The sequence below is a fragment of the Somniosus microcephalus genome, chromosome 13 (assembly GCF_052327205.1).
Source record: "Somniosus microcephalus isolate GS21.2 chromosome 13, FLI_Smic_1.0, whole genome shotgun sequence".
Taxonomy (NCBI): Eukaryota; Metazoa; Chordata; class Chondrichthyes; order Squaliformes; family Somniosidae; genus Somniosus; species Somniosus microcephalus.
Window position 1 is genome coordinate 185,953,068 of NC_140999.1, and position 25,492 is coordinate 185,978,559.

Here is a 25,492-nt window from a genome sequence, read left to right on the forward strand (position 1 = left end):
CAATTCCCCCCTCAGAATCTTATATGTTGCAATGAGATCACCTCTCCTTCTAAACTCCAGAGAGCACAGGCCCAATCTACTCGATCTCTCCTCAGGACAACCCTCTCATCACAGGAATCAATCTAGTGAGTCTTTGTTGCACCACTCCCAACATCACAGCCAGCAGTGGCCAGGCTCTGGGGGCAGTGGCTCGGTGACAACACTTCATTTCTCAGTGTTTGGCTTTGGAAATGGAGCAAAGGTGGCAACTCTGATTTGGCAGTCCAGCCACAAAATAGTTTTTTTTTAAATTATTCACAGGCACTCTTTTTTTTGGACTAATTCTTGAGGGTAAGCCCATTTGTACGGCTTTATTCTGAAGTATTTCTTTAATCTTGATATTTAAAATTGATAAAAAGGAAGTATCTTAGCAACTGGTGTTTTGGTACTGCATCTCTGAGCCACAAAGAACATTCTCAGGACTGCACTACAGCTAGCTTTGTGAATAGAGCAGCTTGTATTTGATAGGCTGACACTGGGCATTTTCTGCACAGAGATTTTTGGGCGCATTCTTTTGAGGCCGAAATAACAGAGAAACCCATTGTCCTCAATTAGGTGATGCATTAACTGGAAAGGTGGAAAATATTTCCCTAGCTGCCAAAGCATGCGAGATAAGACGCAGTGTGTGAACATGTTTAAATGCCGCAAAGATTTTCAGTATTCAAAAGGTTAATCTGTAGAAGGAACCTTTCCAATGTATGCCAGCATTTCCATAGCAACGCTTTAGAGATGCCAGCATTTGGATGCACTACTGTTATCTGCATAGAAATGCTTAGAACGTGATTTTTGTGCATGTTTCTAGCACCATAATTTTTCCTCGGAGGCTGATGTTTAAACAGTAATAAAATAATATGCAGACATGAAAGGTCTCCATTTGAGAAAGTACAGAGGCAAATAATTAACTATACAGCCAAGTGTTTGTGCATTGTAACATTGGATACCTGAATTAAAGCTTTGTTTCAGTGAAACAATTTTATAGGGTGTGCAGGAGCAGACATGGGGGTTCAGATACATAAATCTTTGAAGGCGGCAGGACAAGTTGATAAGGCTGTAAAAAAGCATACGGGGTCCTTGGCTTTATAGAGGCATAGAGTATAATAGCAGGAAGTTGTGCTATACCTTTTATAAATCACTTGAGCCCTTACCTGGAGTATTGTGTCCAATTCTGGGCAACACACTTTGGGAATGATGATGAGGCCTTGGAGAAGTTGCAGAGGAGATTTACCAGAATGATACCAGGGATAAGGGACTTCAGTTACATAAGAACATAAGAAATAGGAGCAGGAGTAGGCCAATCGGCCCCTCGAGCCTGCTCCGCCATTCAATAAGATCATGGCTGATCTGATCCTAACCGCCAATCCACTATCACAGAACCATCTCCTGAATCTAACAGAATTAGACACACGAAACAGGAGCAGGATCAGGCTACACGGCCCCTGGGCCCGCTCCGTTACCCACAGGGCCATGACCGATCCGAACCTAGACTCATGTCCAAATTCCTGCCCGCTCCCCATAACCCTTAATTCCCTTTACTTCTAGGAAACTGTCTATTTCTGTTTTAAATTTCTGTAATGATGTAGCTTCTACAGCTTTTTGGGGCAGCATATTCCATGGACCTACCACCCTCTGAGTGAAGTAGTTCCTCCTCATCTCAGTTTTGAAAGAGCAGCCCCTTATTCTAAGACTATGCCCCCTAGTTCTAGTTTCACCCATCATCGGGAACAACCTCCCCGCATCCACCCGATCCAACCCCTTCACAATCTTATATGTTCCAATAAGATCGCCTCTCATTCTTCTGAACTCCAATGAGTAGAGTCCCAATCTACTCAACCTCTCCTCATATGTCCATCCCCTCATCCCCGGGATTAACCGAGTGAACCTTCTTTGTACTGACTCGAGAGCAAGTATGTCCTTTCTTAAGTATGGACACCAAAACTGTACGCAGTATTCCAGGTGCGGTCTCACCAATACCAAAGTTATGTGGAGAGACTGCAGAAGCTGGGATTGCTCTTGGAGCAGCGAAGGTTATGGGGAGATTTAATAGAGGTGTTCAAAATGATGTGGGGTTTTGATGGAGTAAATTATGAGAATGTTTCCAGTGGCAGGAGGGTCGGTAACCAGAGGACACAGATTTAAGATAATTAGCAAAAGTTGCAGAGGGGAGATGAGGATAGTTTTTTGTGATCTGAAATTTAGATTCAATAGTAACATTCAAAAAGGAATTGGATATATACTTGAAAAGGAAAAAATTGCAGGGTTGTGGAGAAAGAGCAGGTGGAGTGGAACTATTTGGCTAGCTCTTTCAAAGAGCTGGCACAGACACGTTGGACCGACTGGCCCTCCTATGCTGCATGATTTTATGATTCCATTGCCTATTGGTTACGTCTCTTACTGATGGCAAATCCCTTCTCTGCTACTCTTGCCCCCTCCCCCTAAACTGCTAGCATGGCGCTCAAATACTGTTACTGGGGGAAGACTGCACTCCAGCACTGAGTATTTGAATTTTTTTTTTGCATTCAGACTTGTGCACTGATGTGTTGGGATTCCAAAGACTGAATTTCCCATCGATCCAGCAGTCAGTTATTCTGCACAAGGCCTAGAAACTCTTCCACTATTTAATTAATTTCTGACTCTCATCCCGCCCGGGCTTGATTTTGTTTTATTCGCTGATCTTACAAAGCATGTTTTTTTAGAAACCCAAATCGTTCTGATCCAGGAACTGTGGAAACCAAAATTCTATTTCCTTACTTGAATATGGTGTGGCATCTGGATGAAGCAGTGACTTAAAATAAAGTTGACACTGTGGAAAGCTTCAAGAGAAAGTAACTTCTTTCGTAACTTGACGTATGAATTATGTAGTTGCTGACGCAGGTGAGACTGAGTTCCTGTTTCTCAGACCATCGTGACATATTCACTTTCTGTAACTTATGTTGAAATGTATTTTAAAGCAGTTTGGATAAAAATCATCCAGCAGTCAGTATTTTTACTTTATTAAATATACATTAAAGGTTAGCTTTGTGCAATCCAGCCTCTACTTTTTAAAATTTATTCATGGGATGTGAGCATTGCTGGCAAGGCCAGCATTTATTGCCCATCTTTAATTACCCTCGAAGATGGTGGTGAACCGCTGCAGCCTGTGTGGTGGTGAACCGCTGCAGCCTGTGTGGTGGTGAACCGCTGCAGCCTGTGTGGTGGTGAACCGCTGCAGCCTGTGTGGTGGTGAACCGCTGCAGCCTGTGTGGTGCAGGTGCTCCCACAGTGTTGTTGGGGAGAGAGTTCCAGGATTTTGACCCAGCGACTATGAAGGAAGGGTGATAGATTTCCAAGTCAGGGTGGTGTGTGACTTGGAGGTGGTGTTCTCATGTGCCTGCTGCTCTTGTCCTTCTAGGTGGTAGAGGTCGCGGGTTTGGGAGATGCTGTGTCCTTGCGGTCTCTCTTGCGGTCGTTTTTCATTGACCTAAATAACAGTATTAAATGCAGATTTCCTCCATAAAAGGGTCACCCACGTACTCTATTATAGCCATGCCTTGTATTGAATTCCACTATATTCTAGTTGGGACTCGGGAAGCTGAGTGGAGTCTGAGTACTGTCGCCATTCAGGGATTCGAACTCATGCCGCCAGACATGAAGTTGATGTAGTTTTGAACATGTTAAATGGTTTTATAACAGTCAAAGTATTTGTAATACTTTCAATGCTGGTGGAAGTGTACATCAACAACAAAGTTCAGGAGAGTAGGAACTTTCTTAGTGCAGTATTGAACAGGCACCTGTATAAAGTGCAAGTGTGCTGTAGCCGGTTAGTCCAGTCCTGTGGGTGACTGTAATAAGTTGCACTGTACTCCTAATCCTGTTCTTGATATTTTTACCTGTTTTCTTCATTTCACTGAAACCCTTCAAACTCTGCGTGTTGCTTATTTTTTTGTAGGTATTGGGGTAGTTTTAGATATTTGAGTCTTTAGGAATGGATATAGTGTGCATCAATGAGTTAACCCTTTTTTGGGGGGCATGTTTTTGATTTTGTCAACATAGTATTTATCATATTTTGTGCTCTTCTTGACAGTGAAAACGAGCGGTCTGAGAGAGACCCTTCCCACTCCGTTGATTGTCAAAACCGAAGCTAATTGCCTGCCCCCAGCTGCTAAACCACTCAACATCTGCTTCTGAACTCCCCTCCGGCCTCCTCCTATTAGACATGGCAGGACCCGTGCCAAGCAGGGCCAGAGTTTACACTGATGTAAACACACACAAACCAAGAGAATACTGGGATTACGAATCTCACGTGGTGGAATGGGGGTAAGTTCCTCATAGTTTTGTTTGAATACCCAGCAACAAATGCATTTATATAGCACCTTTCGCAACAGTGGCACATCCCAAAATGCTTCACAGCCAATGGATTACTATTGGTGTAGTCAGTGTTGTTTTACAGGTAAATATCCAGCCAATTTGTGCATAATAAGGTTCTACAAACAGCACATGGGATGAATGACCAGATAATCTGTTTTGGTGGGGTAGGTTGAGTGAATTAATGTTGGCCAGGCCACTAGGAGAACTCCCTGCTCCTTGAGCACTGTGGGATCTTTCATGTCCGCCTGAACAGGCTGTGCAACCTCTCACCTAAAACACTGCACCTCAGATGATGCAGCACTCCCTCAGTACAGGAAACTCTTTTTTATCCGGCACCGGTGTGGTGCCGGTTTATCAAAAAGTCCGCATTACAGAGAGGTATAGTTAAAAGGTATGAGAGCTCCGTACACAGCAACACATCCAGGCTTCCCTGTTGCTTAGCAACAGCTGCAGGAACCCCAGCCACAGACCAAGCGTCCCTGTTGCTTAGCAACATGTGCAGCAACCCCGATTGCACAGCCACAGATCGGGGAACAGCCACTAATATGAAGTAAAACTTACCTGAACCTACTCCTGAATTTTGCCGGTTAACCGAGATTTCCGGTTATTTAGGTGCCGGTAAATCGAGAGTTTCCTGTACTGCATTGTAGTGTTAGCCTAGCCTTTGTGCTCAAGTCCTGGAGCATGGCTTGACCCCACACCCTCCTGACTCGGACATGAGAGAGCTGACTGCTGAGCAAATGAACACTTGACACATTCATCTTGGCGAGCCCAGTTGTTAAGATTTTTTTTCTTTCCTCTCTCCTCCCGAGGGCATTTACTTTTTGCTGAGGTATGTTTCCACAGGTGTTGGAACATGTGCTTCACAATGTTTTGCAGTTGGAGTATTTGAAATGTTTCAGAAACTTGGAAGTTTACATCGAGAATTGTCAAAGAATAAATATGATTTATAGCGCAGCCGTGTTCCATACATGTTTTCACTTTTGGGAATTTGGTGCAGTCCGTTCTGTTGAAATAAATTGGAATGTTAATTGAATTGATAAATGTCATTTTTTTCTGGAATGTGTTGTGACTAAATTTTATAGTTGCCCCTTCAAACTTTTTGTTAATTGATACCAGACTTTACTAAAGGGTTCAGCAAATACTCCACATAATCAAAATTAAAATGTCTTGTTTTGGCTTGGCAGCTGAGTTTTATCATGGGTGTTGGGTGTCAGATGTAGCTGTATTTTGTTCAATTCCTCCTTCTCCACAATCTGCATGTTGGCTTTATTTTAGTAAAATTTCAGTGGATCAAATGTCATTGGACCCTTGTCAGACTAGTTGTCTGCAGATGTTAAGGTGCACTTGTTAACAGAAATCAGCAAAAATAGGCTAACTACCAAAATGAGCCCGCTTTGTACAGTGTTCCTGAACTAGACTAGAAGTTGATTCCCTCCTGCATCTAAATGAATGAATGACTGCAGCAGTGTGTGGCACTTGGCATGCAGTTGGGAATGTAACTGGCTGTCCCCAGAGCAGGAGTATGAGCTATTCTGGAGGGTTTTAACCTCCTTACAGTTTCCTAAATTAATACAGACCATGTGTTTACTGTTCTTGGATGGTGAGTTGGATGAGGATTTGTTTGTTTTTTTCTAAATTGGCTGGGTGGCTTTTCCATTATGCTCGTGTGATAGAGCAGGATACAGCGCAAACTGTGGTTTTATTAAATTTGGTTGTTGACTGAAGATGGCAATATGGGGAAGTGTGATTTGGATCTGTGCCTGCTGTTCATCCTATGTTCACAAACCTGCTCCTCCCATTTGGGGGGGTGAGAAGCAATGTTCCCTGCATGGACGCGCAGTAATGGGAAAGGTCCCGCGCAGGCCGCTCGTCGTTCACTCCATTGTAATTACCGCGCAGGCGCGGAAATTTAAAGGGACCACGCACTAAAAGAAACAGGCTGCGCAGAACAAAGCGCAGCTTACAAGGAACATTGGAGAGGAATACCACAGAGAAGGAGGAAGGGTGATCAGAAGTTAAATAAGCTCTGGCATCTCTGATGTATTTTCTAGGGATTGTAGGGACCAAGAGACAAGTGGGATACTGGCTTGTCAGTTAAGGAATAGGGTGCATTGGTGTTACAGAAATTATCCTCTGGGCTCCCAATTTAAAAAAAAAAAAAAAAAATTACAAATCTACTTCAGTGGCACTACATTGCACAAATCCATTGTTCAGCTTGGGTTTATCCCTGGAAGCTGTTGGAAAGTGTAAGTGTAGGAGTCAGGCTGTTACATCCTGCATTTTAACTTTTTGGGTGAGGGTGGTGTGTCTTTAATTACTTTTGGTTTTGCATGTGTCCGATTTGTTATTAAGGTTTATTCTTTCTAGTGAACAGGCATTGCCATTATCTACTGAGCATCTTTTGAAGTACAGGAAACTCTTTTTTTAAATCCGGGACCAGTGTGGTGCCGGTTTATCAAAAAGTCCGGATTACAGAGAGGTATTGTAAAAGGTACGAGAGCCCCGTACACAGCAACAGATCCAGGCGTCCCTGTTGCTATGCAACAGGTGCAGGAACCCCAGCCACAAGATCCAGGCGTCCCTGTTGCTATGCAACAGGTACAGGAACCCCGGTTACACGGCCACAGATCCAGGAACGGCCACTAATATGAAGTAAAACTTACCTGAACCTACACCTGAATTTTGCCGGTTAAGAGATTTCTGTTTATTTAGGTGCCAGTAAATCAAAAGTTTCCTGTATGTTGTGCACTGCCAACAACCTCCATCTGGGGCCCAATTTGTTTTTCCTTGAGAAGTGAATATAAGAGTGGTAAAATTGTACCGCTCCTAAACCATGGTCCTGTGGGAGGTTTTGGCTGTGCAATGCTATTTTAAGTTTTTCTCTCATTTATTTTTTGTTTAAGTAACCATTGTTTGCTTAAAGATGAATCAGCTATATTACTTTTTGTTTCTTATCTTTGCTATTCTCATGTGGCCTACCTATCTCTTCCTTATAATTGTCTCCTGATGTCTTTCCATCTACCTGACTGACCTGTGCAGATTTCCAGCTTTCCTCTTTATACATTTTCAGTATTGTCGCACTTCAACAACCAAGCTCCAACTGAGAGAGAAACCCATGCAAGTCACTTCAGGTGACCTCACAGCACGTTATCCCATTATGGGCTCTGAATGCTATTAAGTCTGCACAAAATTGGTGCAAACATCAACTTTATAAGCATTTAAAAACAATATAAAATACCCCCAAAACTTAGACTGTAGCATGCGAGTACCTATCCGGAAATGGATGGCCAAAACACACATGTTTTCATGTTGGACATAATTCATTGCCTCCTGCAGCACTTGGTTGTATACCCTATGATGTATAAAACTGGGTAATGAGGCTTTGCTTTCTGCATCCACCAGTGCTAAGCCACACTAGTTTGTGTTTTTGTGGAATCCATCAGTTCCTGTTTATAAAAATATTTAACCTGGCTGTTGTGTTCTGTAACTTACCCGTACAGTGTCCCGCCTTGGGAGGGAGCAGCAGAGTGGGACAAGCCCATCATTACCACTAGCCTACTCTGACTGATTATCAGCTTGGCTCATCTGATGGCACTCACACTTCTGAATCAGATGGTTGTGGTTTTGAGCCCCAATTTAGGATTTGAGCATATAATCTAGGCAGATACCCCAGTGCTGTACTGAGGGAATGCTGTATTGTCAGCGATGCAGTCTTTCGGATGAGACATTAAACCAATTCCTGTCTACCTGTTGACGTGATGTAAACAAATTCCCATCACGCTATTTGAAGGAGTTGTCCTAGTGTCCAGGCCAAAATTTCCCCCTCAAACATCTGGTTGTCTGTCTATCTCGCTGTTTGTGGAATCTTGCTGCGAGGAAATTGGTTGCCCAACAGCAGTAATCATTGTTTAAAAGGATTTACAGGAAACTCTTTTTTATCCGGGACCGGCGTGGTGCCGGTTGATCAAAAAGTCCGGATTACAGAGAGGTATACTTACCAAGGTACGAGAGCCCCGTACACGGCCACATTGCAGGAGCCCCATACACGGCCACAGGTGCAGGAGCCCCGGTTACACAGCCACAGATCCAGGAACCCCGGTTGCACGGCCACAGATCCAGGAACCCCGGTTACACGGCCACAGGTGCAGGAACCCCGGTTACACGGCCACAGATCCAGGAGCCCCGGTTGCACGGCCACAGGTGCAGGAGCCCCGGTTGCACGGCCACAGGTGCAGGAGCCCCGGTTGCACGGCCACAGGTGCAGGAGCCCTGGTTGCACGGCCACAGGTGCAGGAGCCCCGGTTACACGGCCACAGGTGCAGGAACCCCGGTTACACGGCCACAGGTGCAGGAACCCCGGTTACACGGCCACAGGTGCAGGAACCCCGGTTACACGGCCACAGGTGCAGGAACCCCGGTTACACGGCCACAGGTGCAGGAACCCCGGTTACACGGCCACAGGTGCAGGAACCCCGGTTACACGGCCACAGGTGCAGGAACCCCGGTTACACGGCCACAGATCCAGGAACCCCGGTTACACGGCCACAGATCCAGGAACCCCGGTTACACGGCCACAGATCCAGGAACCCCGGTTACACAGCCACAGATCCAGGAGTCCCGGTTACACGGCCACTAATATGTAGTAAAACTTACCTGAACCTACTCCTGAATTTTGCCGGTTGAGAGAGATTTCCGGTGCCAGTAAAGAGAGTTTCCTGTAATTTGATGTGGAGCACTTTGGGTTGATCTGGAGAGCATGATGAGGTGGTCTATCAATGCAAGTTTATTCTTTCTTGATGGGTGACTGTGAAGTGATTGCAGGCCATTTTGTTCATGAACAGCGCACGCGGATGTAAAATAGGGGCTAAAAAGTGTTAAAGCATTGGTAAAATGGCTTATCTCGAACATTTGCTTGTTTCGTTTTTGCCCTCGTTAAAAAACAGAATTTCCTTTTTTCATCTTCAACGTGTATATTTTTCAATCTAACTAACATGGCAACAGCCCTGTGGCTTTCAGTTGCTGAATAATGAAGAGACACATTAATGGTAAAGGGATGAAAAAAATGTTGATTTACAAGTGTTTTCTTCAACCAAATTTAAAAAAATCAGATCCTCTTAATTTTGGGCTGAATATACTGCAGTGTGCCAAGCAAGTTCATTTACATATTGCTTATCAATCCTTGAAACACAGCTACTCTGGAGCCAAGGAAGCTCATTTTCTAGATGTTTGATATGAATCACTTGCCTGACTATTACATTATTTTCTGGCTATAAAGGTGCATTGTTTTACATGACAATCTGTTGTGTGTGTGACTTGAAGGAAAAATATTGCAGTCATCAATAAGCTGTCATTTTCTAATTTGCCAGTGCTGAGTGATGGCTGAGGTCTTGCTGCTAAAATGGCATTTGTGTGATATTATGCAAACTCGTGCGTGTAGTGCAATGACCTAGACAGTCCATAATTTCAAAGTCACAATGCTAAGGGGGTTCCACTTACTTTAGAGAGAATATAGAAGGTATAGATGCACATAGGGAAATTCTTGTAGGTTTATCAATACCCACGGAAAGCAACATGGGGAATTCTGCTCCTTCACCAGCTAAGTTTAGATTTTACCGTGCTGCTCAACAGTGATCAGAAATTTGGTAGAAACATAGATAAATAGGAGCAGGAGTAGGCCATTCGGCCCTTTGAGCCTGCTCCGCCATTCAATATGATCATGGCTGATCCTCTATCTCAATACCATATTCCTGCTCTCTCCCCATACCCCTTGATGCCTTTTGTGTCTAGAAATCTATCTATCTCCTTCTTAAATATATTCAGTGACTTGGCCTCCACAGCCTTCTGTGGTAGAGAATTCCACAGGTTCACCACCCTCTGAGTGAAGAAATTTTTCCTCATCTCAGTCCTAAATGTCCTACCCTGTATCCTGAGACTGACCCCCTTGTTCTAGACCCCCCAGCCAGGGGAAACATCCTCCCTGCATCCAGTCTGTCTAGCCCTGTCAGAATTTTATACATTTCAATGAGATCCCCTCTCATTCTTCTAAACTCTAGTGAATACAGGCCTCGTCGACCCAATCTCTCCTCGTACGACAGTCCTGCCATCCCAAGAATCAGTCTGGTGAACCTTCGCTGCACTCCCTCTATGGCAAGTATATCCTTTTAGGTAAGGAGACAAAAACTGCACACACTACTCCAGGTGTGGTCTCACCAAGGCCCTGTATAACTGTAGTAAGACATCCTTGCTCCTGTACTCAAATCCTCTTGCAATGAAGGCCAACATACCATTTGCCTTCCTAACTGCTTGCTGCACCTGCATGTTTGCTTTCAGTGACTGGTGTACAAGGACACCCAGGTCCCTTTGTACATCAGCATTTCCCGATCTATCACCATTTAAATAATACTCTACCTTTCTGTTTTTCATACCAAAGTGGATAACTTCACATTTATCCACATTATACTGCATCTGCCATGTATTTGCCCACTCACTCAACTTGTTTGAATTGCCTTGAAGCCTCTTTGCATCCTCCTCACAACTCACAATCCCACCTAGTTTCGTGTCGTCAGCAAACTTGGAAATATTACATTTGGTTCCCTCATCCAAATCATTGATATATATTGTGAATAGCTGGGGCCCAAGCACTGATCCCTGCGGTACCCCACTAGTCACCACCTGCCACCCCATTCCTACTCTCTGTTTCCTGTCTGTTAACCAATTTTCAATCCATGCCAGTATATTACCCCGAATTCCATGTGCTTTAATTTTGCACACTAACCTCTTAAGTGGGACTTTATCAAAGGCCTTCTGAAAATCCAAATACACCACAGCCACTGGTTCTCCCTTATCTATTCTACCAGTTACATTCTCCAAAAACTCTAGTAGGTTTGTCAAACACGATTTCCCTTTCATAAATCCATGTTGACTTTGTCTAATCCCATTAATATTTTCGAAGTGTCCTGTTATCACACCCTTTTATAATAGACTCTAGCATTTTCCCTACTACTGATAGGCTAATCAGTTCCCTGTTCTCTCCCTCCTTTTTTAAATAGTGGGGTTACATTTGCCACCCTCCAATCTGCAGGAACTGTTCCAAAATTCTATAGATTATGGAAGATGACAACCAATGCATCCACTATTTCCATAACTACCTCTCTTAGTACTCTGGGATGCAGATTATCAGGTCCTGAGGATTTATCAGCTTTCAGTCCCACTAATTTCTCCAGCACTTTTTTTACTAATACTAATTTCCTTTAATTCCTCCTTCGCACTAGACACTTGGTTCCCTAGCATTTCTGGGAAGTTATTTGTGTCCTCTTCCGTGAAGACAGAACAAAGTATTTGTTTAATTGCTCAGCCATTTCCTTGTTCCCCATTATAAATTATCCCGTTTCTGACTGTAAGGGACCTACATTTGTCTTTACTAATCTTTTTCTTTTTACATGTAGAAGCTTTCACAATCTGCTTTTATGTTCCTTGCAAGTTTACTCTCATACTCTCTCTTTTTCCCCTCTTAATCAATCTCTTGGTCCTTTTTTTGCTGAACTCTAAACTGCTCCCAATCCTCAGGCTTGCTACTTTTTCTGGCAACTTTATATGACTCCTCTTTGGATCTAATACTATCCTTAATTTCTTTTGTTAGCCATGGTTGGGCCGCTTTTCCTTTTGTGTTTTTGCGCCAGAAAGGAATGTATAACTGTTGCAATTCATGCATTCGTTCCTTAAATGTTAGCCATTGCCTATCCACCGTCAAGCCTTTTAATGAAGCTCCCCAATCTATCATAGCCAACTCATTCCTCATACCATCGTAGTTTCTTTTGTTTAGATTTAGGACCCTAATTTCGGATTGGACTTCTTCACTTTCTATTTTAATGAAGAATTCTATCATGTTATGGTCACTCTTCCCTAAAGGACCCCCGCACAGCAAGATTATTAATTAACCCCTTCTCAAAATCCTTCTTGGGATATGTGCACAACCATTTCATGTTTATAAGCATCATGATTCTGAAGAGCTTTTAATAACGATGAGGTGCGCTAGCACATATACAAATTAATCTGATAGTGGAAGTTTGGCTGGTTCAATACCCACCACTTCATACAACACCACGCTTCCATGTACAAGAAGATTTCTCTGTCAATTTTATAACGTTCTGAAATAAAAACAGGAAATACTCAGCAGGTCAGGCAGCATCTGCGGAGAGAGGAACCGCGTTAACGTTTCCGGTCGTTGACCTTTCATCAGAACTGTTTATAGCCTTCTGAGTTTGACAAAGTACAGGAAACTGTGTTATCCGGAGGCTAAATGTCCGGCAAGCTCGAGCCACTGGCAAAAATCAGGAGCCGTTTTGTTAGGTTTTTTTTCTTCTCGTGGCTTTTTTTTTCAACAGTCAGGCTCTGCAAAGTCTCTCTGAAGCTGTTGCTAAGCTACAGAGACACTTCCAAGGTACGGCCGACTGTTTAGAAGCTGTTGCTAAGCAACAGTGTTGCCAGATACGGAGCTCAAAATCTCCGTATGCTTCAACATTAACGCTGGTTTGTCCGGCAGTTTTGAGGGAACGGCAACAGCTCGGTCCCGTCGGTGCCGGATAGCGCACAGTTTCCTGTAGAACGCTGCTAATCTGAGCTGCTTGTAACCGAATGCAGTTTTGGGTGACGATTCAGGGTTCGGCATTTGATGTGTGAGTTACCAATGGCTCAAGCATTCTGAGGAGTTGTGAGGCAGCCATTTATATTTTTTAAGTCAGGAGGGAGAATTGGCCTTTTAAATACAGCACTTGTACCTCACAATATGCAGCAGGAGCCAGGGTTAGAGTCGGGAAGAGGAGCTGCTATTTAAATATCACAACACTGGAAGAATCGAGCGGAGTAGCAGCTGAGCAGAATGTGTTCCGCTCCTAGCGACTGTCCTTGTTAACTATAGTCCCGGGCCCCGCTACTGATCTCGAGTTTTTTTTTAAACTTGGGCTGTTAGCTTGCCGTGCCATTAATGAGACCATGACAGTAAGACAAGATGCTTGAAACTAGAGAAAGGACTGGTGTTAGGAAGTTCTCCACGCAAGTAGTGATTTATTTTTTAAAGATACAATTCCAGGTAGGGTACTGGAGGCAAGATTCCTGGCAGCGTTTAAGAACCAGTTGGGTGATGTGATAGTTGGGGGGGGTTGGTGGGGAGCGGGGGGTGGAAGGGAAGAGCGTTTTTAGGATGGATGAGCTAAGATGGATCAAATGACCTTCCCCATCTACATTTATCTTCTGAATAGGATAGGCTCTTTCAATGTTGACTTCCTTGTTCAGATTACTGCATCTGTGTCCTAGTAGATTAGCAGTGCTCTACTCCAGATGAGCATTCCTTCTCTTTATAACAACAGAAAATGCTGGAAAAACTCAGCAGGCCAGGCAACATCCGTGGAGCGAAAATAGAGTCAATGTTTCGGGGCAAACCCTTTGTCAAGACTGGAAATTTACAGGAAATGAAATAGATTGAGAGGCCAGGCTAGGAGAGAACAAAAGAGAAATGAAGAGACATTGGGGAGACCAAACGCAGAATGGGTGACCGCTTTGCAGAACACCTCCGTTCAGTCCGTAATGATAACCCCGAGCTTCCGGTCGCCTGTCATTTTAATTCACCGCCCCATTCCCACTCAGACCTCACCGTACTCGGGCTCTTGCATTGTTCCACGGAAGCTCGGCGTAAGCTCGAGGAACAGCACCTCATCTTCCGATTAGGCACTTTACAGCCTTCCGTACTCGTATCGAGTTCAACAATTTCAGATCATAACCTCGGCCCCTATTACATTTTTACTTTTTTATCCACACCTTTGTTTTGGCCCTTTTTCCCCCCCCCCCCCCCCCCTTTTTTTCTCTCTCCCACATGGCAGCTGTCTCCCATTCTGCCAGCACATTTCACACCTAATCTAGAGCCGTCTTTTGTCTCCACTAGTCCCACCACCATCTCGTCTCGTTTTGAATACCTCTTAATGTCTCTTCACTTCTCTTGTTCTCTCCCAGCCTGGCCTTTCAATCTATTTCATTTCCTGTGCACTTCCAGTCTTGACAAAGGGTTTGACCCGAAACGTTGACTCTATTTCTCTCTCCATGGATGTTGCCTGGCCTGCTGAGTTTTTCCAGCATTTTCTGTTATTTTGGATTTCCAGCACCTGCAGTATTTTGCTATCATTCCTTCTCTTTCCCTCTTCTAAACCTCCCACCCCAGAAGGTTCCTGTCTGCTGATGGTACTTTTTTTTTTTGTAGTTTGATCATTTTCTTAATGCAGACTTTACTGATTTTTGTAGACTATTGAACATAAACGTATTAATTTCTGGTCAAAGCTTATACTTTTTTTTACTCCTGCTTCACGTTTTGGTGTCGTTGTATTACATGGTAATAAGAGAAGCACACATTGTTACAGGGAGCCTCAGTGTAATTTGGTGTATTTGTGTACTACTGTTAGAAGGTTCAGGATTAGGGTCACAGTGGGAAGTGGCAGAGGTAGAAGGTGGCTGTCCTTTCTCATTTGGGATGGTGCTATTTCTGTGCCCGGAGCAGGTCTTGGTGTACTTTCATCTTCCCCCTTGGACCAACCCGTCCCGTACTTCTATTTCTACTATTTTTAAGTAACCATTCTCCCTTGAGAGGCATGATGGGCAGCTCCCAAGATCTCATCAAACACAGGCCACACGTAACAACAACTTGCATTTGTATAGCACCTTTAACGTAGCGGCATACCCCCAAAAATAAATCCAAGGGAACGTTGCTTGAACTTACAGCTCCAAGGCGAGAGTCTTTCATCTCCGATTTTGGTTGAGAAAAACATCTCCTGAAGCTGATTTTCAGTTAAGGAAACAATTTTTTTTGGTAGTTGCCTCTTTCTCCCAACCAACAACTTCCCCACCTCCTGTATAATAAAATGGCATTGTGGTAATGGCAAAAATTATATATTATATATATGTATTACACGACGCATATATATCAAAAATAGTTTTACTTGTTTCTTCCGGCATAGATGGTAGTAAAGATAAGACGCCGTCTGGATCTTGGTGAGCAAGGTAAAACATTTGTAGCTGAATGGAACACAATGTTTCTTAAGGGGTGGGATCAACAATTTTTATTGGATCCCAAAGCACTTTACAAACTTACCTAATTATCAGGATGAATGACCCAAAGCTTGGCCAAAAAGATGGTCTTTAAGAGGGCTTTTAAAGGAGGGGCTAGAGACGTACAGCCATACAGGGAGTGTTCAGAGCCCTTAGCACCGTACATTGAAACCTCAGACTCCTGTCTATTGCAGATCAAGAATTATGTAGAGGTCCGGGTAAGAGAAATCATCGTATACTCTGCATCCTCTACCATCTGCTCAGTTGTCTATTTCTACAGCACCACCCACGCTTTGTTTTACTCCCACCCATCCTGGCATACCCATAACATCTCCTGTCTGTGCATGGTCACCTCGGATGTATCCCAAGGTTCCATCTTTAATCCTCTCATTCCGTTTCTGCAATCTTCCTCTTGGTGACACCATCCATAAATGTTGGGTCAGCTTCTATCTATCTGCAGCAGATGCACCGTACACCTTTCCGCCACTACCCTCAACTGCTTTTTAGTTTGTTCATGGGATGTGGGCGTCGCTGGCAAGGCTGGCATTTATTGCCCATCCCCAATTGCCCTTGAAGGTGGTGGTGAGCCGCCGCCTTGAACTGCTGCAGTCCGTGTGGTGAAGATACTCCCACAGTTATGTTAGGGAGTTCTAGGATTTTGACCCAGCGACGATGAAGGAATGGCGATATATTTCCAAGTCATGATGGTGTGTGACTTGGAGGGGAACTTGGAGGTGATGGTGTTCCCATGCCTGCTGCCCTTGTCCTTCTAGGTGGTAGAGGTCGCGGGTTTGGGAGGTTGTCCCACTACAGTGCTATCTAACTGTTTGTCTGACATCAAATCAAAACTATCTCCAACTTAACCTCAGCAAGACTGAAGCCATCCTGTTCAACTTCCTAGAATAAATCCACGATCTAGCTCCCGCTTGATTCCATCCATCTCCCTGGCTGCTCGCTGGGGATTAATCTGACTGTATGCAAATTGTACCCTGTTTGACCCTGAACTGAGATTCAAACTCCATATCTATCCATCACCAAGACTGCCTTTATTCTCGTCTGCAACATCATCCACTCCTACCCTGACTGCCACGGTGTCCCTCATCCATATCTTCAACTTCAGGCTCCACTTCTGCAATGCTCTCCCTGCAGGCCATCAAAACTCCACCTTCCACAAGACCAACTCCTCCAAAACTGCCCCTGCATCCTGTCCTGTGCTATATCCAATTCCCCAATTACCACTGCCATTGTCGACTGTTACCCCCCCCTCCATACATTGAATTCGAAATCCCTCTATGTCCATGGTTATGCCCCTCCCTACCTCTGCTACCTCCTGCAGCCCAACATGCCAGCATGCACTCACAGCTATTTTAACTCTGGCCTCCTTTGCATTTCCCCTTCCTGTACTCCTTCACTGATGGCAGAGCCTTCGACCGTCTTCGTCCCATACTCAAATAACCCCTACACTACCCTGCCTTGCAACATCTCTCCACTCCTTCAAAAATCTCATCAAAACCTATCGCTTTGACAATGTCTTTGACCTCTAACTGTTTTCCTGCTCGCTGTGTTTGTTTTGTCTCCATGAAGTGCCTTGGGATATTTCACTACATTAAGGACACTAATATAATAAATGTAGCAGTAGCAGCGGTAGTAATGAGATCAGGAGCTTCAAACACAAGTGAAATAAGTTTAGGTTGAGCGTCCCATAACATTGCTTATCGTGTATTGCAGTTTACCATGTTCTCAGTTCTACAAAACATTTCTCTTCCTTTGTTACTCCATTTTTTTAGTCCCTTTTTTTGCCCCACCTGCCCTGACCACTCCCCTGTGCTGTGTACCGTTCCCTAACCAACAGGGCAGCCGGGTGTCCTATCGTCGGCCTTAGCTGCTGTGTAATTAGCTGCAAGGTGGTGCACTAGCGCAGCCTGAATTAATCTGCTGCCTCTCCCTCTGGAGAAGCTTTCAGTGTGCATTGAGCAACCATCCATTTGGTCTTTCACGCTTGATCTATTGACCCCCATGTCCTGAAAATTCATGAATTTTTCTTCTCTGGCTAAACGAGCCGTCAGATTGGGTGGGTGACAAGGTTACTGGGTCACTTCTCGCTCCCTCTTCATTACCTCAAACAGGCCTAAGGAACACATTTGGGACATTGTTCTGTTGTATCATTGCTCCTCCTGTTGAATGGTTAAAAAAAATTTATACAACCAAATATTTAAAAGTCAGCAGATAATTAATTACCAGTTTATAAAATAGACATAACATTTAGTCTCAAAAATCATCTGATAAATATTACGAGTTGCTGCCCAAAATAATACTGGTAGGATTTATCGCTTCTGAGTTTCTTCCATTACTGTTTGTGTGTATTCACATTGACGGGCTGAACCTTTTCACTACCAGCAACTTGCAATTCTCACAACATACAGTTGCTTGTGCACTGGACCAGCGATGAGGAGAATTATTTTCACTCCGTTGTCGGGCTCTGGAACGCTTTGCCTCTAAATAATCAATAATTTTAGAAGGGAGTTGGACAGGTACTGGAGGATGAGGAACTCGCAGGGTTCCGGACAAAAAGCGGCGGTCTGGGACCAATGTTCCTGTTAAGCTGCACAGTGCTCTGGAGGCCCTGCACAGCCGGCTCACCGGCTTTTAAATGGAAAAACCGCGCGTGCGCGGAAATTTGACCGGGCCGCGTGCCCAAAAATAAAATTAGAGGGAACATTAGGTGGGACTAACACGACTGTTCTTTCAAAGAGCCGGCACGGGCCGAAAGGCCTCCATCCGTGCTGTTAGATTCTATGATTTTATGACACTTGGTGATGCTTTGAACAGTATCATGTATGAAAACTCTTCAGCCTACAGAACTTGATTTCCTGTTGTCACGTCTTTATCACAGTATCAACATTTTCCCATGTTCCTGTTGGTAATGGGACGGACGTGCCTGTGTAAACTTGTCATGCTGTAATCGCTGGTCCAGTGCCCAGACTCTGAACATACTCAGCATGTCCCTCAGGCTACTCTTTGAGCCTGGGGGTAGTATCTTGGCTATTCATTAGCGAATTTCAATATCTTTATCTGCGTCCCTCTTCCCCCATCTCTATCTGCCTTCAACCTCCCTCCTGAACCCCCTCTTTTTCTTGCTCTCTCTCCTCTCTGTCCCCCTCTTTGGCTGGTGCTCTCTGCCTCCCCCCCCACCACCCCGCTCTCATCTGCAAATATGACCACTTTATATATTAATTTTCTAAATCTAAGTTAATTCTGTAAAATTTGAAAACCATAATGGTCCTAGCAGACATATATCACAGTCCACCTGGAATCTCACTTCCCGAAGGAAGTTGAAAAGGTTGGTCAGGCAGGATCTTCCCCATCTGAATCCATGCCTGCTCTTAACTGGCTATTGTTGTAGCTTGCTCCTGATAATCAGTTCTGCTATTTTACATGGACTGGAAGTAAAACTAATGGGTCTGTAGTTGTCGGAGTCCCCGTGTGCAACCCCGTGCGAAATGGACTGCTTTTGCAAAAAAATGGAGTGTTCTTTGTTGCACATTTTTCTTTTTTCTGCAATTAAGGCTTATTGGACAATATGTTGTACTCTTGCTTTTGAACAGTTGAATGATTGGTACTTGAACTAAGTTTTCATGATGCTTTGATCACTAACAGAAAATGTGCAATAGGCTTAGTTGGAGAAGCAAGTTGGAGAGCTTTGTGTGTAAAGTCCTGGTCATTGAATTGGTTTTGCGGTGGTCGATTTTTGGCAATATTTGGCTTCTGCTGGTGTAACTCTTCATCACCCGCAAAGAGTTGGAATAAACGGGTCTTTTTCCGAGTGGCAGGCAGTGACTAGTGGGGTACCGCAGGGATCGGTGCTAGGACCCCAGCTATTCACAATATATATTAATGATCTAGACGAGGGAACTAGATGTAATATCTCCAAGTTTGCAGACGACACAAAGCTGGGTGGGCGTGTGTGCTGTGAGGAGGCTGCAGAGAAACTCCAGTACAATTTGGACAGGTTGGGCGATATGGCAGATGCAGTATAATGTGGATAAATGCGAGGTTATCCACTTTGGTGTCAAAAACAGGAAGGCAAATTATTATCTGAACAGCAATAGATTGGGAAAAGGGGAAGTGCAACGAGACCTGGGTGTCCTTGTGCACCAGTCGCTGAAGGTAAGCATGCAGGTGCAGCAGGCGGTTAAGAAGGCAAATAGTATGCTGGCCTTCATAGCAAGAGGATTCGAGTACAGGAGCAAGGATGTCTTGCTGCAGTTGTACAGGGCCTTGGTGAGACCACACCTGGAGTATTGTGTGCAGTTTTGGTCACCTTATCTGAGGAAGGATGTTCTTGCCATGGAAGGGGTGCAGCGAAGATTCACCAGGCTGATACCTGGGATGGCAGGAATGACGTATGAGGAGAGATTGGGTCGATTGGACTTATATTCGCTAGAGTTTAGAAGAATGAGGGGATCTCATTGAAACTTAGAATTTTATAACAGGACTAGATGCAGGAAGGCTGTTCCTGATGGCAGGGAGTCCAGAACCAGGGGTCACAGCCTAAGGATAAGGGGTAAGCCATTTAGGACAGAGATGAGGAGGAATTTCTTCACCCAGAGAGTGGTGAACCTGTGGAATTCTCTACCACAGAAGGCAGTAGAGGCCAATTCATTAAATATATTCAAGAAGGAGTTGGATATATTTCTTAAGGCTAAAGGGATCAAGGGATATGGGGAGAAGGCAGGGACAGGGTACTGAATTTGGATGATCAGCCATGATCGCATTGAATGGCGGAGCAGGCTCGAGGGGCCGAATGGCCTACTCCTGCTCCTATCTTCTATGTTTCTATGTCTATGTTTACTGGAGAAGTGTCCCATTACACTGCAGTTTGGGTGCATGTGGACAGGTGGATGGGCCATTGTAATTGTCCCGAGTACAAGTCTCACTGAACATAAATGCATTTCTCTTTCAGTCTGACCAGCTGAGCAAATTGCTGTGGGAAGCTGTCGCTGTGCAATTCCATTTTATGTACACATGATATGCATTGACTAAAGAATTCCCTTGTAATCAACTGCAAATTAGTTAATTAAACTTAACCAATAGCAATCATTTAAATTTGTTTTTCGGCACAAATGCGGTCATTATAATAACAATAGGAGATCGTTTAAAGTTGTGTTCAAAAATAAGATGGCTGGAGGTGTTTCATGCCAATAAGCTTACTTTGGGGTACAGATCACTCCAAACCACTCGACTCACTTCTTGCCACCACCCCACCCACTCGGTTAAATTGCTGCCATGTGACTTGTTCCCAGATATTCATTACTCTTTGTTATCTGTATAAGGCATTTTGTTTTCCTTAGTTTCTGAAAGCAGAGTTTTGTAAAGAGCGCATGCTTATATAATTCTCTTCCCATGTTTTGCACCGCACATCAGATGCTTCAGTGTGCCTGTGGCATCAATAATTGCTCAGTGCCAAGAGCGGCCTCGTGTGATCGACTCGCCAAGATATCCCACTAGTCATTTCTTGTGAACAGAGTGCAGGCCACTCCTCTTAATTCAAAGTTGTTTTTTTGCTAGGAGAAAACTCCTATTATCCAGTAGTACGAATAAAGCCATTTTAATAAAGCAGCACCTTGTTTACACAATTTTAATTGCAGTTAAGTAACTTTAAACTAAGAATAGACTGTAAGGGGATAGAAGAAAGCACAGCATAGGTACAAAAGAATATGATTAAGGTGTATTGCATATATGCATTAGATCCCACGTTAATCCTGAATTGTGTTTGCTTATGGCTGTTCTGTGTTGCAAATATTGACATATAACTAACTCAGGACTACGTGTCCTAATAATCCAGAGACAGTCATCCTTCATTCTATAGCAGAGTGTTTTTTGAAACACTATTACGATGTATATACACACAGACACTCTTAAAATTGCCTCAATACTAATGAAATTCTGTCTAGTGACATTTCATTTGTCGTAATGCATTTGAGTTACAATTCTTACAATTAAGCTTTGTCTATCGTGGGTGAATAACAGTTTATTATTGGGTTTTTGCAGCAAAACGCTTTGAGTTCACCAACCTGGCTGTGAAGAAGCAGCTGTTTGTGCATTTTTCATTTTTGTGAATTGTTTTGATCTGTTAAATTGGTGATCTAAAACAGCTTTTCTTTTAAACAAAAGTTATTGGATTGCCTGGTATCAAGTGCACCTTACTTGCCCAATAATATTTTTTAATAAGTGCACAATAGAAATATGGGTCGCTAGCATCTAGGGTAGTCTGATTGCTTGTTTTTCTCCATTTCTGAGGTATATATTGAACCCCCTTTAGGTCTACTTCCCCCCGCCTCATCACACCAGTTGATTCATGAGGGGGGTGGTGGGGGGAGGAAGATATGTGTAAAATTGTGTGAGGCGATAGATAGCATTTTTGAACATTGGTGAGTTGACATCTGGCTACAGAAAATATTCTTCAACTAAAGCGTTCATTGTAACACTTGGGAGAATGTCCAGGAATCACATTGTAGAACCCAGTTATGCTAAATGGTGAGTTTCTACATAAGAACATAAGAATTCGGAGCAGGAGTTGGCCATACAGCCCCTCGAGCCTGCTCCGCCATTCAAGAAGATCATGGCCGACCTTCGACCTCCGACCTCAACTCCACTTTCCCACCCGATCCCCATATCCCTTGATTTCCCCCTAGAGTCCAAAAATCCATCTTTCTCCGTCTGGAATATACTCAGTGACTGAGCATCCACAGCCCTCTGGGGCAGAGAATCTCAAAGATTCACAACCCTCTGAGTGAAGACATTTCTCCTCATCTTGGTCTTAAATGGCCGACCCCTTACCCTGAGTCTATGCCCCCTAGTTCTAGACTCTCCAGCCAGGGGAAACAACCTCTCAGCATCTACCCTGTCAATCCCCCTCAGAATCTTAACATATAACAAGAGGGTTAGAGTGAACCAACTTGAAGATTGATATTTCGGTTACTCTATTGATATAATTTGGACTGGAATAACTTTTTTTGACTGCCTTGTTAAGTCTATATTTATGCAACGTATGGATATGCCCACATGATATTTATCATATATGTATATAATCATTATTGCACATATCTTTCTCACAATTTAAATCAAATTTTTAGTGTCTTGTTACGTGGGACATGTATAAACAATGTGCTTGATGGAAACTAAAATACAGGATTCTGCCGGTGAGGGAGGCATTCATAAGTAGAATTGTGTATTTCAGTTACCGTTGTGTTTCTTGGGAGGTATCTAGTGTTTCTCATCGTGGAGTTCTGACCCGTTGAGTGGTTTATCCTTTTTATAATTAGTTTTCACAAGCGATTTAAAAAAAAAAAAAAAAAAAAAATTTGTTTTGTTTTGTTTGTGTCTTCATTTTTGAAAGGTACAGTGAAAATTTTGCTTTATCCACTGAACTGAATTGCGGGTTTTTTAACTTTTCTCTTTCATGTTCTGTTCTTTGTGCAGAAATCAAGATGACTACCAGTTAGTTCGTAAATTAGGTCGAGGGAAATACAGTGAAGTGTTTGAAGCCATTAACATCACAAACAATGAAAAAGTAGTTGTTAAAATACTTAAGGTAAGACTTGCTTCAGTACTGATGAACATTGCGCACTCTCAATTGCGTCTTCTCATAGCCCATGCCTGAGCCGCACACTATTGCCTAACTAAGAGGAGAAATAGGCTGCAACCTTCCAATCTGACTAATTCCACCCTTGAGTATGAACAAAGGCCCTACTACTTTGAAGAAGTCCAGTTGATAGCGGGAACACGATACTCCTGCTGTTAGTGGCACTCTAATGTAAAGTAGGGGCTCTGCAGAGATCTGACGGCACATTTTCTAGCTACCGTCGAGTCTCCCGTTTAAATCTTAACAAGCAATGTCCAATTGTCCTCTTGACCTAAATCATTGATTTCTGGCCTCCAACATGCACTGATTTGGAGCAGAGCAGAAGAGAGATGAATGGCAAGTGCGGTGCATGGAGAAGCGGATTCTATTTGAGTGCCACTCTCTCAGGATTCCCTAACTCCAATGTAAAATGCCTCAAGAGTTGGGCATCTTTGTTTTCCCCCTTTTGATCCCATTTTCTCCCCTCAGCTACAGTTCCGTGGGTATCGGGCACCCTCCAAAGCCTTTATTCAAGTGGCAATTCTTCTTGTGCAAGTCTAGACAGCGAGTACTGACTTGCTATTTGATTGTGGGGAATGTCACAGTTGATCCTGATCCTGTCCTCACCCAGAGTCCACAATTGTATCCTTACAGCAGGGTAGCTGATTTTTTTGTTTTGCCTCCTTTTAACGTGGCCATTGAGGATTATTGTCGTGGCCGCGCAGCCACTACATTCAAATCTTCGCGCAGGCGTGGTTTCTCCCATGCAGAAGCCGGTGAACGGCCTGCGCAGGACCTCCAGGCCTTAATGGGAAACGTTGATTGTGGGTTGGTATTTTTTCCCGTGCGTATTGCAGTCAGTGCTTCTGGAAAAATATCTACTGGATAATGCATGGTAACTGATCCTGGTTGGGATGATCCTGCAACGAACGTTCTTTCATGGCTGTATTTGAAATGCATTAATAAATATTTCGCGGTTAAAATCTTCATTTTTCAGGCACTGTGAATGGCCCTCAATTAATAATTGCACTGTGCAAAACCAACTTTTGGTGTACCTTGCCTGTAATTTTTCAGTGTCATAAGTCTTTTCCTGTTCCCATTTTTTTTTTTTTAAAAACAAGAGGTACAGGAAACTTTGTGCTATCCGGCACCGACGGGACCGAGCTGCTGCCGTTCCCTCAAAACTGCCGGACACACCAGCGCTAATGTTGAAACATACGGAGATTTTCAGCTCCGTGTGAATCAACAAACCCTGTGCTTCTAAACAATCGGCTAGCGTCTCTAGCTGAAGCTGTTGCTTAGCTGCAGAGCTTGACTGTTGAGAAAAAAGAAACAAAAAGAAAAAATAGTCTCCTGATTTTTGCCGGTGGCTCGAGCTTGCCGGACATTTAGCCTCCGGATAACACACAGTTTCCTGTACTCTGAATAACAGACCTGCACATGTGGATTGGGGAGTTCCACAGTTCAAGTTTTGTTACATTTTAACTAGCGGAAACGTATGGGGGGGAAAACAGCAACTTAAAAAAAAAAAATTGCCACAGGTAAAGGTAATAGTGCTTCAAGTAATTCAAACAAGTACAAAGCAATGCTGCAACTCGCCAAGGCTTCTTGGACAGCACCTCGCATGGGAACACCACCACCCCCAAGTTCCCCTCCAAGTCTCTCACCATCCCGACTTGGAAATATATCGGCCGTTCCTTCATCGTCGTTAGGTCAAAATCCTGGGACTCCCTCCCTAACAGCACTGCGGGGGTACCTTCACCACACGGACTGCAGCGGTTCAAGAAGGCGGCTCACCACCGCCTTCTCGAGGGCATTTGGGGATGGGCAATAAATGCTGGCCTTGCCAGCAACGTCCACATCCAGCAAATTAATGTTTTTTCAAAAGTATTATAATTACATTACATCATAAGTCTGGGAGCATACTCATAATGGCACAAAGTCAAAAATCTGTGTTTTCTTCCTTGGCGTGCCCCCTTAGTGCTGTTTAAGCACCGAATATCCATTTCTATTGGTTTTTGTGGGTATGTTGCCATTTTCTTTCTACCACATAACTCTGCATTGAGTGGAAGTGATTGTTTCTACTATCAGGCCTCTTAACGCTACTCTATACAATAACATTTATATAGCACCTTTAACATAATAAAACGTCCCAATATACCTGACTCTGAAAGTTGCCAGAGATGATGTCTCTTGATTCGATTCCCCCCCCCCCCAAGCCCTTTCCTCCCCATGTATTATTATGGGGCACTTTCTGCCTCTCCAGAAAGCACGTCTGACATCAGAAACTAACTACCTGAGGAAATCTGCGTGCATACTGACATCTTATCACCCATTGGTGCAGTGGAGCTCCAGAGCCTGTGTGTGATTAGTAAAGTGAGAAACAAAGCA

General features: G+C 43.8%; 1 protein-coding gene across 2 annotated transcripts in view; it reads left to right on the forward strand.

Moving 5' to 3' along the window:
- LOC147108877 (casein kinase II subunit alpha) overlaps positions 1-25,492 on the forward strand; it is a 113,207-nt gene that overhangs the window by 33,862 nt on the left and 53,853 nt on the right. For both annotated transcript variants that reach the window (XM_086005808.1, XM_086005807.1), the window contains exons 2-3: positions 4,100-4,332; positions 22,960-23,071. In XM_086005808.1, the coding sequence (XP_085861934.1) occupies positions 4,232-4,332; positions 22,960-23,071 (213 nt within the window). In that variant the 5' untranslated portion in view covers positions 4,100-4,231. The remainder of the gene's footprint in view (positions 1-4,099; positions 4,333-22,959; positions 23,072-25,492) is intronic.